This window comes from Cetorhinus maximus, chromosome 27, assembly GCF_964194155.1.
Source record: "Cetorhinus maximus chromosome 27, sCetMax3.hap1.1, whole genome shotgun sequence".
In the NCBI taxonomy this organism is placed as follows: Eukaryota; Metazoa; Chordata; class Chondrichthyes; order Lamniformes; family Cetorhinidae; genus Cetorhinus; species Cetorhinus maximus.
The window spans coordinates 11,702,592-11,719,335 of NC_135905.1; the positions used below are offsets into that span (position 1 = coordinate 11,702,592).

General features: G+C 45.3%; 2 protein-coding genes across 5 annotated transcripts in view; one reads left to right on the forward strand and one right to left on the reverse strand.

The window, feature by feature from the left end:
• The window catches only part of ptpn20 (protein tyrosine phosphatase non-receptor type 20), a 336,983-nt gene extending 328,883 nt beyond the window's left edge, over window positions 1–8,100 (reverse strand). For 3 of the 4 annotated variants that reach the window (XM_078530719.1, XM_078530716.1, XM_078530715.1), the window contains exon 1: window positions 7,963–8,100. In XM_078530719.1, coding sequence (XP_078386845.1) covers window positions 7,963–8,086 — 124 coding nt within the window. In that variant the 5' untranslated portion in view covers window positions 8,087–8,100. The remainder of the gene's footprint in view (window positions 1–7,962) is intronic. The other variant, XM_078530718.1, reaches the window with a different exon arrangement.
• Window positions 1–16,744, forward strand: part of mapk8a (mitogen-activated protein kinase 8a) — a 485,513-nt gene that overhangs the window by 328,881 nt on the left and 139,888 nt on the right. The gene's annotated exons all lie outside the window — the stretch shown is intronic.

The window sequence follows — 16,744 nt, forward strand, 5'->3', positions numbered from 1 at the left end:
GCCTATAAGGTTGCTAAGGACAGGGCCTTTCCATTTCTCCTTTTCGATGATCTATTGCTTTTTTTACCCTCCACTTGACTGCATTTAACAGAAAGCCTCCCAACTAGGCCGTTCTTTGATTTCTCCCGTCCTGCAGATTGTGCTAATCTCGATAATAACTCACAGGCTGTGCCAAAAGACAAATCCAACAGTGAAAATGAGCTTCAAATTGGTGTCTGTGGAGGAGAATTGGTGAGAGTTTTATTTAACCCCATACATGATGTATGATCATGGCATTTCTTTTCACAACCACCGAACCCTAACCCTTTCTGTTTTACACAGATTAGTTTGGTATCCTTAGGAAAACAAGGTGTTAATAATTTGCCTGCACGATCACTAATTCTGCTGAAAGAAACAATACACATTTCACTCCACAGATATGTACTTTGAACTGTAGAAATTAGGGCCTTGAGATTCCACAGATGCTGTGCTGGTTACCCAGCGGTGCCTCCAGGAATACAATGGAGATCTTGTTCAATGGTATTATATCATACTTACAGCACACACATATGCCATATGGCTCAACAGGTCCATACTGGTGTTTATGTACCACATGAGCTTCCTCAACCCTCCTTCATCGTGCCCCATCAACATTTGGGTCAGATCTGTTATTGTTTCCTCAATATGCAAAGCAGAACTTTCAACAACTCTTGTAAGGCCAAGGCCTGTGGTGGGGACCTTTTAAGCCTGAACCTCAGCGTTGCAGTGATGACTGGCACAATACGAGAGCAAAGAGTATCCCAACCTTCACAAGGCCGTAAGCGGTCTCACTGGTGGTGTGTAGGCCAAGCAAGCCAATGTCGATCCCTCGCTGAGGGAGCCGGGGTGAACATGGCCAAAGGCCCAAGGAGGCCTAAGGGGGAAGTCTCTTACCCCCACCACAACCCTGAAGAAAGGTTTCTGTGGCCATGTGGCAGGTGGAGATGCACCCAAAGTATCGTTTGCGCCTACCCAGTGCCATGCAAATGAGGTGCTCTCCATTGACGTTGATGCCATAATTTCTAGCGGGATCAGCCAATTGCATGGGTGAACCCCTGGCTACATGACACTACATAGTGCCATATAGCACTAGATGGTGGCACATAGCCCCGTGGTGAGCCATGTGAGTCCAACACTGCTGCTAGACCCCTGACCCAAGAAACCTCTGGCTCGAGGTAACAATTTTATGAATAGGAAAGGACATTGGGTCCTAAGTGTCATTAATACTTGGAGTGGAATCTTCCCGCTAGGAGCCAGAATCGTGGTGGGTGGGGGCACTTCATTTGGCAGGAGGCAAAATATCTGTTTCCCAACAGCGAGATAAACGGCGTGAATTTTGTTCTCCTGACTGTCAAGGCGGGTTACAAGGGGGTCGAGCTTCCCGACGACCTTTGTCAGGAAACCCATTTGCATTTATTCACATTTGGGCGTGCTCATTTAAAGGCCACTCGGTGGAATTAAGTTCACCCTAGGCTCCCCGCCAGTGAGAATTTAGAACGTTCAGTTTTGCGACTGTGTATAAGTGGCGTGTGCCTGGTGAGCTTCACCTCTTCCAGGACATGAGATCAGTAGATGTTGCTTTCACCTTCTTGGGGACCTTGCATAACTTCACTCAAATCGACTACCAGTAGCAAAAGCTGAGGTAAGGCTGGACACGGGGTGGGGTGGGCGAAGACTGGAAGAGGAGGGGTAGGCAGGAAGGGTGGGTCACGGGCTAGACAGGGGAGGCAGGCTTACAGGGCAAGGGTGGAGAGTGTGCCTGTGGTAGTGGGTTGGAAGTGGGGGAGCGGGGTGGTGTCTGGGGAGGGCAGGAGGGAGTGTCTTAGAGGGCGGTGTTGGTGGTGTCAGTCCTGGGCGGTGAACTCCGGCTACTGATGATGGGAGGGAATAGTTACAGTCAGAGGGGGCATGGGATGTGGAAGGGTGGCAGGGCCAGGGTGAGGGTCTGGTAGCTAAAGGTCTCACAGGGTGGGTCATGGAGGGGTGCTATACAGGTGGCTCGGATAACAGGAGGGGGCAGGGTCAGAGTGGGCATGGGGGCAGTAATGGGTGTCGGCTCTGAGGGGAGGGAAGGCATGTGGAGGTGATGGTGATAGGGTCCAGAGCAACAGGGGGAAGTTTAAAGGTGGCAGAATGGAGAAGAATAGTGATATCGGGTGGGTCTATGGTGACGGGAGGAAGTTGGTTTATGATGGGTGGGAGGGTAGGTGTTGATCCGAGTTTGGAAGGTGATGCGCACCATTTCTCAAATCTGACCTTAACCACGTAACTGAGATCCCTTGAAGTCGGTGGAGGGTCTTTTCGGGTGGGTGGAGTTCAAGGTCAGCACAAGCAGCCAACTAAAGTGTCACCCTAATGATTATGAGGCAACTGGATGTCAAAGATGCTCAGCTGTGTTCCCCTCTCTATGGTGAAACCCACTTTGCAGCAGGTTTGTTCCTGACTCATGGGTCTCCTTACATCGAGATGCCAGCAAGGTGTGGAGCTGCCGTTCATTCTGTGCCATTTGCCATCTGCTGCAGCCAGAGCCAGGGGTGAAGAAAGGGAGGGAGGTGGAATGCTTCCAAGGGGTATGGCTAGTGGAGGGCAGCCGACTCATGACTCTAAACCTCCATCCTCCTGGGTGAATGGTCATGGCTCATAAGGGATCATGTGGTTAGTCTTTCTATGCTGTCAGGGCAATGGTCTCTCTATAATCTCAAGGGTGGTGGAGAACAAGCGGAAAAGTGTCCACGTGAGGTTTCTTGCACATGGTTCTCATCATCTCATCAAAGAGCAATGTCCCCATATGCATTCCTTTATGAACGGGAGGAACATCCACCTCTGGTCCTCCGGGATGCCCTGGACGGAGGCCAGGTGAAGGGCTTAGCACTGTCCTGCTGGCTTTGAGATGGAAGGAAACCTGTAATGGACAAGCCCACTAAATGTATCACTTCAATTTGTTCGCACAACCTCTGAGATGTTGGTAACGCAGGCAAGCCTGCCTCGGTAATGGCTCGCATCCAGATGAAGAGAAGGGGCCCATCGCAAGTTGGCACAGGACCTTGAGGAGCAAGGACTTGAGCAGCCAGAGGCAGTGAGGCCTCTATAGGGTCAAGACGCAGGCAATCATAGACCACTGCAACGATGAGCATTGGCCCGGCCATGGGTGTATCGCCGGAGGTGCTCTTAGCTAGAGGTGAACCAAGGTTGCCCTCACACGTCCTGGGCTGTGGTTGCTCAAATCTGCCAGCTTCTCCAGTATGAGCTGCAGCTGCAAGAACTCTGGAGGAGTAAAGCAGAGCTCTTGGCCTGCAGGGGGTGAATGTCAGTCCAGATCCTCTTTAAATATGACACCAGGATCTTGGGCCTCATGAGGTAACGGTGGAGTGGGCGACTTCCTGTCCGCTCCGCCCACAAAATTCGCTGAGCTGCTCACTGGTGCATAATTAATAAGTTGAACAGCATGTGTGATCAGCCATCGCATCGCCCAGCGGGCACCATGCTGACTTTCCTGCCCACCATCGCCCAGCAGGCACCACGCTGACTTTCCTGCCCACCATCGCCCAGCGGGCACCACGCTGACTTTCCTGCCCACCATCGTCCAGCAGGCACCACGCTGACTTTCCTGCCCACCATCGCCCAGCGGGCACCACGCTGACTTTCCTGCCCACCATCGCCCAGCAGGCACCACGCTGACTTTCCTGCCCACCATCGCCCAGCAGGCACCACGCTGACTTTCCTGCCCACCATCACCCAGCAGGCACCACGCTGACTTTCCTGCCCACCATCACCCAGCGGGCACCACACTGACTTTCCTGCCCACCATCAGACTTAGATTCCAGAACAGAAGATTCCGCCCTTTGATCCAAAAGACACATAGGAATCAAGACCCCAGGCACCATGAAACCTTAGGAAATTGACCTAGTCCTGCCCTAATGTGTCAGCTGTGGCTTGGTTGGTAACACTTATGCCTTTGAGTCATGAGGTTCTGGGTTCAAACCCTCCTCTAGGGCTAGAGTACAAAAATCAGAGCTGAAACTCCAGTGTAGTCCTGAGGGAGTGCTGCCCTGTCAGGGGTGCCTGTCTGTTGGATGAGACCTCAAACTGAGCCTCATCTGCCTGCTCAGGTGAATATAAAAGATCCCATGACATTATTTGGAAGTAGAGCAGTGTGGTCCTCCCTGGTGTCCTGGCCAATACTTGCCCTTCAACCAAAATCACATAATAGATTATCTGATCATTATCCCATTGCAGTTTGTAGGAGCTTGCTGTGTGCAAATTGGCTACTGTGTTTTCTACATTATAACAGCGACTACATTTCAGTAAAGTGCTTCATTGGCTGTAAAGTGCTTTGAGCTGTCCGATAGCTCTGAAAAGTGCAATATAAATGCAAGTATTTCTATACTTTAGCACTGCGCCACTCTGATGGTTAGGGATTCTATCTCCCCTCCACAACAGGAATTCTTTATCCCAGCCAAATCATCTTTCTAATGGAAGACAGGAAAACTTTCCTGATATGGGAAGGGAACTTGGAAATGGAATTCGTTCATGTTCCTCTCAGATGACACTTAGCAGTTTGAATATGTAATAGCGTTGAGGAACAGGTGGCATGCCTGCTCCAATAGTTAAGAAAAGGCATATGGCACAAGAGATAAAAGCAAAATACTGCAGATGCTGCAAATTGGAAATAAAAACAGAAAATGCTGGAAAGACTCACCAGGTCTGGCAGCATCTGTGGAGAGAGAAACAGAGTTAATGTTGTAGAGTCTGTATGACCCTCCTTCAGAGCTAAAGAGTAGAAATGTGGTGAAATTTATACTGTTTAAGGGGGGCGGCGGAGCAGGATAGAAGACCAGCGATAGGTGGGGGCAAAGGAGAGATTGGCAAAGATGTCATGAACAAAAAGACAAAGGAAGTGTTAATGGTAATGGTAAGGGCTAAAGGAGGCGTTGATAGTGGCATAAAGGTAAGAAAGCAGAATGTGATAGTAGCAGAACAAGGGTCAGCGCCCTGTGAAAGAACAACATGGAACAAGTAACAGATGGTCCTTTTGGGGGTGGGGTGGGGGGAGGGGGCAGTGGGTGGGGTGAAAGGATGGAAAATGGAAAAAAAAGGGGATAAAATAATGAATAAATGAATAAAATGAAAATAAGTCAATAAAAAAAAGTTTTTTTTTTTAGAAATGTGATTAAAAAGGGAGTGAAGATAGAGGAGATATATTATTATATAGCACAAGAGAATCAAGGATATTGGAGCTACTTATTCCTAAACTAGGGGGAAGGGATATACGTGAAGTTTTTTTCTCCAACAATCCTCATACATGGGTTAGCTTGTGTCTTGTGCATTGATAGGGCATTTTTTGATTTTGATGGGCTGCACCACTACATCCCACTCTAACATTGAGCAGGGGATGATGAAGTGAGCAGTATACATGGTAAATAAACTTTTTATTTTATTGAGCAAGAACACATGTACTCGAACCTCTTAACTTGACAAGGACAACGTGGCTGAATGGGTTTGTTCAAAAGGTCCAAGTTATGTGGTAAAGTTGGATCAACGCTGATCTAACTGAAGCAAACATCTCTCCCCCAACCCTCCTGCTCTTGCTTCAAGTCTTTCATGGTTACGATGCTAGACAAAGTAATCATAGACGTGACCCTGTCAATCTTCACGCCTCTGCCATTCAGTTAGCTGATTAAACTAGATTTCCGGAAAAACTTTGAACAGGTGAGCAGGTAAAATGGAGAGGCTCCATATCCTTCTCCGTTGTTGCCGATTCCCGATGTTAACGTACCTGACTTTGACGGTGAAAAGGTGCCCTCTGGAATCAGGTGCCAGCCTCTTTTAAGCGATGATCAGGGTTTCATTACATCGGTACCACCCCCATGCCACTTTAACTGGCTTTTCCCAGTGCCCGCTACACTTGCACTCTGAAGGTGCAAGTGATCCTCATAAGATAGCTTAAAGCCGGTTTCCTTAAAGCAGATGGCACTTCAGCAGCACCAATACTGGGCACTGGTGCCTGACATCAGTATGGCAATTGACTGACCCTGGGAATTCTACTCATGTAAGCGAGTAGCGGAATAGCAGTGAAGCTGGTTCCCAGGGTCAAAGTGTCCTTAATTTTTATGCATTTTTGTTTAGAAAGCATAAAGCTCTTACAAGAGTGGGAGCTACCCCTTGGTATTTGAGCAGCTTTTGTACTGTAATGTAGGGGTAGTATTTTCAGTGTAACAATGTGTGACCTGAGAACAAATAAAACCGGCAGTCGGCCCAGGCAGACTGAGTCTCCATGAACCTGTTGATAATCTGAGGAATAAGTCGCAAAGGTCTTGTGGACAAAGTACCAGCCAAGTCCATTGTGCACTTCAAGCCTGAACAATGCCGGCATAAATAGCTTACCAAGAAATATTACACCTTATCTGGAATTTTTATTTGTAACAAACAATTTGTGGTATTTGGACCTCTATAATTTTAATTGCCAATGGTGCAGTGAAATCTGAAGGCAAAGCCTTCATTATCACAGACAAGGGCCAGCGAAGTCAGGTGACAGAGTGAAAGAAAATGCAAGGAAATTCAGGGCCATTGCCTTTTAAATGTGGCTATTTAATCTATGACAGAAGACTGACAATTCTACGCTGGCTATAAGAAACACAAAGGGTTGGGAAACGTCATACTTCAGGCATATTTAAATGTAAAAGATCAGGAATTTTGGGCAATGACTTTGGTCTAACATACAATTTTTCCAATAAACTCATTTGCTACGTCACTCTTGACATATCAGGCTTTGGGCATCATGTGTACATGCAAATTTCCTAATAGGCTCAACCTTCTGTATTGAAAAAGCAGCAACAGTTTGTAGCATATTAAAATGTATACACTTATCGCAAAACAAAATGCTGAACCACACCTTTCTCCATTCCAATCTCCAAAGTTTCTCCTTGCTGGCTTCCTAAGTTACAACTCTCGCGAAAATCCCTTATCCTAACTCGCACTAAGTCCCACCCTCTTATCATCCTGTCATCATAGGCCATCAAGAGCTCTCTATCCCCAACACATTTTCAAAATTCTTGTCTTTATCTACAAGTCTCTCCGACACCTTGCCCTACCCTGCCCTTGCAACCTCTCTTAGGTCAACGTTTTTCATGTCCTCGTTGTTCTTCCAACTTCATCCTCCCTATCATCCTCCTCCCACTCCAATCCATGTTCAGCTGTAGAGCTTTCAGCCATCTTGAACTTAGACCCTAGCACACTGTCGCTGCACATCACCAACTTTCCATCTTTCTCCCCTTCTTCCATCATCTCTTCGGTCACTGGCCCTAATCTCTCTCTCACACGCTGCTTTTATGTCTGTTTATTTTTCGCCTGTGTGGGGTGAAATGGAAGTGTTGGGAATAATTGTACCTGAATCATGCCTAATTCCAACCTTTGACGGAATCCAACACACCATGCTCCTAGAAGCTTTAATAATGTATTACACAAGAAGCCATGGCTAAGAAATGATTATAAAAACAGAAAATGTTGGAATTCCTCAGCAGGTCAGGCAATATCTGTGGGGAGAGAGGATTAACGTGTCAGGTCAATGACCATTATGTTCTAATGTAAGATCATCGACCTGAGCTGCTAACTCTGTTTCCCTCCCCACAGATGGTATCAGACTCGCTAAGTATCTCCAAAATCTTCTGTTTTTATTTCAGATTTCCAGCATCCGCAGTATTTTACTTTTGCCAAGAAATGGTTTCCCTACTTCTAGCTAAACGGGATGATTATGATGGAAGTGCAAAAGTCAAATGAAACCTCTTAGCTTCGTTGTAAAATGGCGATTCCCAAGCTACGCAAAAGAGAAACTGACTTTTGTGATTTTTCTCTCATTTTGTGAAGCCCTTGATTCGTTTTGCAACGTTTAAAGGCACAAAGTACAAATAAGTAGTAAATGAACCAGTAAATTTGAGAGGGAATTACCTTCCACTGCATTTTCCTGCAAGAGTTCAGTGGCTTGTAACAACAGAGCCCAGATTTCATTGTCTTCTATAGGACCTCCTCTTGCCTCCAAGACCTCAGCCAGAGTCACAAAAGAATTACTCATGGCTCAACTGGGAAACCCTGTAAGGAAGCATCGGACATAAATAGGTGTTACGATTAACAGCATTAAAAAAAAATCAAAGAATCCTGCAGCACAGATGGAGGCCATTTGGCCTGTTGTGCCTGTGCTGCCCTAGTCCCACTCTCCTACTCTTTCTCCATAGTCCTTTCCTGCACCCAATTTGCTTTTCACTGAAAATCGCTGTTTAACCTGTTTCCACTGTCCTTTCGGGCAGTGCGTTCCAGATCATAACTCACCGTGTAAAAAAAAATGTCTCCTCATCTCTCTCTTGGTGCTTTTGCCAATTATCTTAAATCTGTGCCCTTTGATTATTGACTTCTCTGCCAATGGAACCCCACTCTCCCTGTCTTGGACCAAAAATGATCAAGAGACACTTCAGTTTGCCTTTCGTGTTTCTTGGGCTGGGCAGCAGTGGCTTAAACCAAGTGTTTGCAAGTCAGTTTACTACATATCCCCCGATTTTGCTTGCTCTATCGACCACCATTTTGGTAACTTACTTAAAATCTTACGGTGCTGAGGTTGACGTGACTGAGTCGAAAGTATGTGCTTTTACCTTTGTCAGCAATTTAAAACAGTGTGCCCAGGTATCACACAGCCACAAAGACCATAAATTATTTAGTTCATCAGCAAATTAGTGAGACCAAAGCAATGCAAGTAAACATCGGCAATGAAAAAGGAGAAACCTGAGAATCCACTGACAATGCTCATCGTTTGTGCCTGATACAGACCTGAAAACAATGATAAAACACACTGTGCCTGGAGTTCTTTGTAAAGGTGCAAGTATTTCTCGGAGTTTGAGCTCCCTACGCCAGGCCACTGTGTTCCAATTCCAGAATCTTCTATCTTCTGGAAACTGGTTAGGAACAGGAGTAGTTCAGGAGTAGGCCATTCAACCATTCAGTCTGTTCCGCCAATAGGATCGTGGCTGACCTGTATTCTCGGCGCCCTCCTTTACAGTCGCGAAGCATGGCCAAGAAAAGAGGCCGAACAGCTTCCACCTCCTCTACCTCAGGTTCATATTGGGCATCTGCTGGCAGGACTGATTGCCGAATATGGACGTAAACCAGGGAGCAAGGATGCCCAGCATGTTTGCCATCTTGAGTCAGCGGCGACTCCATTGGCTGGGTATGTGAGACGAACTGATGACAGCCACATCTCCAAAGACATGCTCTACAGTGAGCTTGCTATCAGCACAACACCAGCATGTTGCCTAAGTCTACAATACAAGGACATCTGCAATCGAGACCTCAAGTTAACCAGGATCTGAGTCGATACATGGAAAGTCCTTGTTGCTGACCAGAGTGCCTGGAGGTAAAGCCGTCAGAAAGGGCGGGGGTAAAGCAGAGGACAGAAGAACTGACCGGATGGCAGTAAAGATGGCTGGCACTGTTCATCTGTGCCAGCTGTGGAAGGAACTGCCACTCATGAATCGGCCTCTAAAGTCACAGCAGACAACGTCCAATCCAAAAGTGACGTGCACATGCACAGTACATCGTCTCCCAAGATGGACAGGTGCCCAAGATCTGTGTCTTAACCCCACCTACCTGCCTTGGTTCCGTAACCCTTAATGCTATGCCTAACAAAAATCTATCTGGGAAGAAATTATTGTGGCTACTGGAAAACATTAAATTTGTGTCAATTGATTCATTTTGGTCCAGTCATTTAGGAGCCAGTTTGTGAGACGGCTGGTGTGCCCTTTAAAGCAGATGATAAAGGTTTGATTGCACACCCGTCTAAACTACAATCTATATTTTATTCATTAAGCAGAAGTGTAATATTGATTCTTTGCGTGAAGCTCCGAGTGTAATCTACGGGCTGAAGCAGTATGCAGTGACACAGCCCCACCCTGAGAGCAGCCCAGGATCAGGTGCCTGTCCTCTCTACCAGCCCATCTTCCTTTCCGGTGCCAAATATTCTCCTCTGAGTGGGAGAATACTTTCACTTGTTGGAAAGAGCAAAGCGAGAGGACATCAATAGAAGATAGTCACCATGAAATTAAATGGGGAATTCAGGAGGAACTTCCTTACCCAGAGAGTGGTGAGAATGTGGAACTCACTACCACAGGAACAGGTTGAAGTAAATAGCACAGATGCATTTAAGGGGAAGCTAGTTAAGCATACAAGGGAGAATGAAACAGGCGGTTATGCTGATAAAGTTAGATGGGGAAGGATGGGAGTAGGGTTGCCAACTGTGAGTGAACGTGTTCCTGGAGGTTTCATCACATGACTTGCCCCCCCCAAACTCAGCCATTAGTCGGCCAACACATTCTTTCCTGTGATGCACTGCCTTCCTACACCAATCAGAAGGCAAAAAGACTCATTACCCAATTGGACGATGTTTGACTGTCAGCCAAACAGCCTTTATTTCCCATTTTCAATATTTTTATATCTGTCAAAGAAAATGACAAAGAAAAACAATCTTCTTTAATGTCCCAATGATATTTCTCCAGGGTTGCACACAGCAGTGTCCTGGAGATTGACCTTCAATTCCTGGAGACTCCTGGAGGGTTGGCAACCCTAGATGGGAGGAAGTTCAAGTGGAGTATAAACACCAGCATAAACTGGTTGGGCCGAATGGCCTGCTTCTGTGTTGTATATTCTCTGTAATTCTATATAGGTTTGTGGCCGCTGACACTACACTGTACAAGTACCTATCACTTCCATTCCATATTCCAAGTCATGGCACAGTATTTGAATTGGACCCGGAGCCTACTGCACTATTTTACTGCTGTGTGTCTCTTTTTATCTATTTAAAGTCTTTACTTTGTGCAAATCCCTCCTGGGTGGAATTTTTCCGCCTACTGCCGGCTCTTGTTTCATTCTGATTGGACATTTTTTTCTCGCTCTTTGTTTTCTGCTCACTCCCAATTGGCTGTCGCCAATGGTTTCACCTTTCCCCTCTATCAGCTAGACCTGATCTGGATGGGCCCATGCAGACCAACAAGGATGTCGATCGCTGTAGCGCCTGACAACAGCCAATGGAAGATGCAGCCTGCTGAAATTTGCTGAGCAGAAGAGATTATTTTTTCAGTCTTTCTGTGAGAAATTCTTTCTTTCTCATCTGTTTTTTTTCTCCCCTTTGCTTAAGACGCGTGGAATTAAATTCAGAAGTGCCAATTTTTGAGACTTTAACTAAAGACTTGAAACAGGCATTAGACCCAATATTTACATTTGCAAATGAGCTAGCGCCTGCTTCAGCTGCGGGTAATGGTCGCCTCTTCTTTGTCCTTGCCCAGCATGGTGGATGTCGTGCTTCTGGCCGCAAGGGTGCGCATGCTTTCTGCCCACCATTTTGGCGCCTTAAGTCACAAAAACCCCTATAAATGGGCACTGCTGGGCCAAATTTAAACCCCTCGGACTCTGACTGAATCCAGCCATTCATTCAACTTGGGTCCAGAGACAGAAAAAACACAGGAAGGATAAAACTGATACTTTAACCACTTTCTGCCCAATTCCGCTTATCAAAAAATGCACAGAATGTCCATTCTTAAGCACCTTAGAAAGCGTGACTTTGAAGCACGCAATATCTCAGAATGCAGCTTCTTTAATAATTTACTAATTATAGAGAAAGGCATTATCCCATGATTCATTATAACAGGAATTCGAGCCTCTTGTGTCTGGAATTCCCTCCCTAATCCTCTCCAGCTCTCTAATGCTCTTTCTTCCTTAGCTCCTTGATCAAGTATCCCCCATGTCTGCTAATGTGTCTTGGTGTCAAGTTTTGTTTGGGTAAAGCTCCTGTGAAGCACCTTGGGAAATGTTACTACATTAAAGGTGCCATATAAATACAAGCTGTTAGTGTTGTTGAAATTAATTTCAGGAAAAGATCATGTGACTGACTCCCAGTTGCCCTGTCAAAGGAATCAATAGTCCCGGCAAGTTCCCCGGAGAACAAAATAAGCTTTCAAAAGAACAAGATTCCTGAAAAATTGTTCATCCTGGAGACTGTCATAAGACCATAAGACCATCAGACATAGGAACAGAAATTAGGCCATTCGGCCCATCGAGTCTGCTCCGCCATTCAATCATGGCTGATAAGTTTCTCAACCCCATTCTCCCGCCTTCTCCCCGTAACCTTTGATCCCCTTACCAATCAAGAACCTATCTATCTCGGTCTTAAATACACTCAATGACCTGGCCTCCACAGCCTTCTGTGGCAATGAATTCCATAGATTCACCACTCTCTGGCTAAAGATGTTTCTCCTCATCTCTGTTCTAAAAGGTCTTCCCGTCTCCTCAATACTACCACAATACAAGACGATCTCTGCTCACCGTTGCCATGGAACAACCGGGATAATCACTTCTTAAACAGGTGGCATCACCCACTTCAAGGAGTATTCAAGGCACGCTTATAGCCGCAGCCTGTTTGAACACCCTGTTGCTTTGCCACAATGCCGAATTTTATACATCTGTTACTCGAGAGTTTCTCAGCATTTTAAAGTTAGTTATTTTTTTGTGTTACTAAGGGAGTTGCACAACGTTAAATGTGATTACTTGAATCAGCTTGTGTAGTACAAACTAAATCATGATGAGTGAGGCCTGTTGCTAAAGTTATGAAACAGCAACACATCATTTCCTGTTCCTATATCTTACAGCAGAGTTCATTGTTAACTTCTATTAATCATAGACACAGCTTGTTAACTTCATCCCCATATTCAAACATGTTCTCCCATTACAGTAATATTCAGGAGTTGCAGTTTTATGTAACTATTTGGTACAGTGCTGGAAACAGAATTTTGAACTCTGGAATTTAATTAATTGAATGAGTGAAATCACAATAGACTGTGGCATTATCTCTTTTCTATTTTCCCCTTCTGGCCCCCGCCCTCCCTCTGACTCTCTCTCCTCCACCAGTGGGGTTACCAACTTTGATTCAATGTATTCCTGGAGGTTTCATCACATGACCTGCCCCCATGCTCCAGCCATTGGTCGGCCTACACATCCATCCTTGTGCCTCCCTACGCCAACTAGAAAGACTCATTACCCACTTGGATGATGCTTGACTGTCAGCCAAACAGCTTTCCCACCCCACCCCTCCTCCCTCTACCATTTTCAATATTTTTATATCTGGTAAAGAGAAATATTCAAAGGAAATGACAAAGAAAAATCTTTTTAATGTTTCGATGATTTTTCTCCAGGGTTGCACATAGCTGTGTCCTGAAGGTTGATCTTCAATTCCTGGAGACTCCAGGCCAATCCTGAAAGGGTAGCAACTCTATCCATCAGCACACACATGTCTGGGCTTTACTATTTTGCTCTGCATAAATGTATCCCAATGACAGTCTTGGCTCAACCGGAGCATCCTCTCACCTCCGATTCAGAAAGTTGTGGGTTCAGCACCTTTGCCTAGGAGCCAGAGATGAATATAAAAGCAAGGCTGACACTACAGTGCAGCACTTTCAGCGGAGCTGTCTTTCAGATGAGATGCTAAATTGAAACCCTGTTTGACCTCTCCCATGGCACTGCTGTCCTCAATGAAGAGCTGTTCTCCTGGATTTGGTCATCTTTAATCTAACCGAGACCAGCAAAACAAATGATCTGGTCACTGTTGGTGTGACCTTGCTGTGCGCAAATTGACTGTCATGTTTGCCTACATGACAACTTCTTTAAAAGTGCTTTATTGGCTGTGGGGCAATCTGAAGGCATGAAAGAAATGATTAAAATCATGCTCTATCTTTCCCCTTTCAATTCTCCATGGTGGCTATACAAGCAGCGGATGACAAGCCCAAAGACAACGATTATTTACTCAAAACTTCAGAACATAGCTAAGGTTTCAGGCATGACTAAAGGCAAACAACACACCAGCTTCAAGGTTTGTAAATTTTTACAAGGGTGGACTTGGCACAGTCTGTGGTGACTCACAAAATATGCCTGAGCACTTGGACGAAAGTTCCAAGAAGCTGGCCAGCATTCATTAGGCAGGCGATGAATAACTAGGCAACAAGGAGTCACAAGCATCTCATACATGCTGCAGAACACAAGGCCTGTTTTGCTGTAGTATTTGTCATTCTGGTCTATCAAGTCTCTCCAGATATGACTGCGGAAACCTCTGGGTTAGGAATTTCTCCCTCAGGGGTAAAGCCCTCACAAGTGGCCGCGCCAGTTGAAAACCATTCTGTAGTTGAACCGAAGGAAAATGTAACAAACAACTCAGTTTCAATGCCAAAAGATAATGAATGTTCATGGTAAATCCCTTTTCCTAAGCCACTTCAGTACAGGGAGAAAAGGATTCAAGAAAACTCTTCAATCATTTACACAATCTGCTCGGACAGACTCAGTACACTTTTCAGGTTGTGATTTTTGACTCTGTCCACCTTTCTCTGTTCCTTTGTACGTAAACAAAGAAATATCCGGCTTCCATGTCTACACAACCACAGAATGACACAGTGCAGATGATAAGCTTTGAACGCCTTACTAGAGCAGGACTGCTAGAGGACAGGAGCCATTTTTTAGACTGATGAGGGGAAAACCTCAATATCAGCGGTTAAAGATGTTTATCATGAGATGACAGGGATGTGAATTTGCGCCATGGCCATAATAAAGTTTAATGACCTCACCAGGAGTGCCAAGATAGGAGACTCATACATAAATATAAAAGCAAAGAACTGCGGATGCTGGAAATCCAAAACAATAACAAAAATACCTGGAAAAACTCAGCAGGTCTGGCAGCATCGGTGGATAGAAGCACAGTTGACATTTCGAATCCTCATGACCCTTCAACAGAACTAAGTCAAAATAGGAAAGGGGTGAAATATAAGCTGGTTTAAGGGGGGGTGGGGGGGATGTTGGGACAAGAAGAGCTAGGTAGAGGGCCAGTGATAGGTGGAGATAACCAAAAGATGTCACAGACAAAAGAACAAAGAGGTGTTGAAGGTGGTGATATTATCTAAAGATAATAGATAGTACGAGACTCATACATGCTGCAGAACACAAGGTCTGTTTTGCTATAGTATTTGTCATGGTTTGTCATTCTGGTCTATCAAGTCTCTCCAGATATGACTGCGGAAACCTCTGGGTTAGGAATTTCTCCCTCAGGGGTAAAGCCCTCACAAGTGGCCGCGCCAGTTGAAAACCATTCTGTAGTTGAACCAAAGGAAAATGTAACAAACAACTCAGTTTCAATGCCAAAAGATAATGAATGTTCATGGTAAAACCCTTTTCCCAAGTCACTTCAATACAGGGAGAAAAGGATTCAAGGAAAGTCTTCAATCGTTTACACAATCTGTGCGGACAGACAATGTAACCTTACATTGGTGCTACATCCTAAACATCCATGGTACTTGTTAACAGGATCCAAGCCAGTTGGTGAAGTAGAAACTAAGACACGGAGCTTTTCCTGTCCCCACTGGGGGCACGTCACAGGAATAGTTTCCTTAAATCCCTATTATACAACATGACACACATCACAGCAGCATAATGTCACATCAACAGGTTTACTTCTTGAACTTTTGTTCGATAAATTTGTTTAATGTTTAAAAATTAACAGGGAGGTCTGATGTATTATTCTCCTAAGTTTCGGAGACAGAGGAAATTCCTGCAAAGGGCCGAATAAACGGAAAAGGTTTCTGTTAATTTTGCTTAGCTGTATTAGAAACTAGGTGATGTTAGAAGGAGAATTGTTGGCCTGGACACACCAGGTGAACTCCCTGATCTTCTTTAAGTAATGCACTGAGACAAATAAAAACAGAAAATGCTGGAAATACTCAGCAGGGCTGACAGCATCCGTGGAGAGAGAAACAGAGTTAACGTTTCGAGTCTGTATGACCCTTCTTCAGACTGAGACCTTTTATATTCAGCTCAACAGACCGGTGTGGCTTCAATTTAAAGTCTCTAAGCTTCATGGGATGTGGGTGTCACTGGCAAGGCCAGCGTTTGTTGCCCATCCCTAACTGCCCTTGAATTGAGTGGCTTGACGGGCCATTTCAGAGGACAGTTTAAAGACAATCACATTGCTGCCTTTGGAGTCGCATGTAGGCCAGGCCAGGGAAGGATGACAGATTTCTTACCCTAAAGAACATTAACGAACCAGATAGATCTTGAACAACAATGATAGTCGGCACGTTCACCATTACTAAAATCGACTTCACATTCCAGATTTATTAATTGAATTTAAATTCCACCAGCCGCTTTGGTGGGATTTGAACCCATGCCCCCAAAACGTTAGCCTGCACCTTTGGATTATTGGCCCAGTGACGTTACCACCATCTCCCCACGAAAAGGGGCAGCACATCCATCAGTGTAGCATTCCTTGAAGCACCAGCCTGGATTATGCACAGTGTAAATCCCTTAAATGACAGGCAGACAGGATTATCTTGTAATGCGAATGCTGTATTTGCACAAACTTCACTAGATAAGAGGAATGTCAATTCTGCGTTTCACACATTAACCATTCCTGAGGTATTTTTAATTAATTATAATAGTAAGAAGCTTCCAAGTGCTGCTGCTGCCCTTTCAGTGCTGGAGTTTATCAGCCCTGCTCAATACTATAAAACCGACTGCTGGCACCTGACTTACTTGCACTCATAGAAGTTTGTGTCAAGGCAAAACAGGCATTTCAAATGGATCCTTGCCGTTCAGTCAGGAGCGAGTTTCCAGAATGACCTGTGTCACAATGGTACTTTGTAAGAACAAATACAGGGTG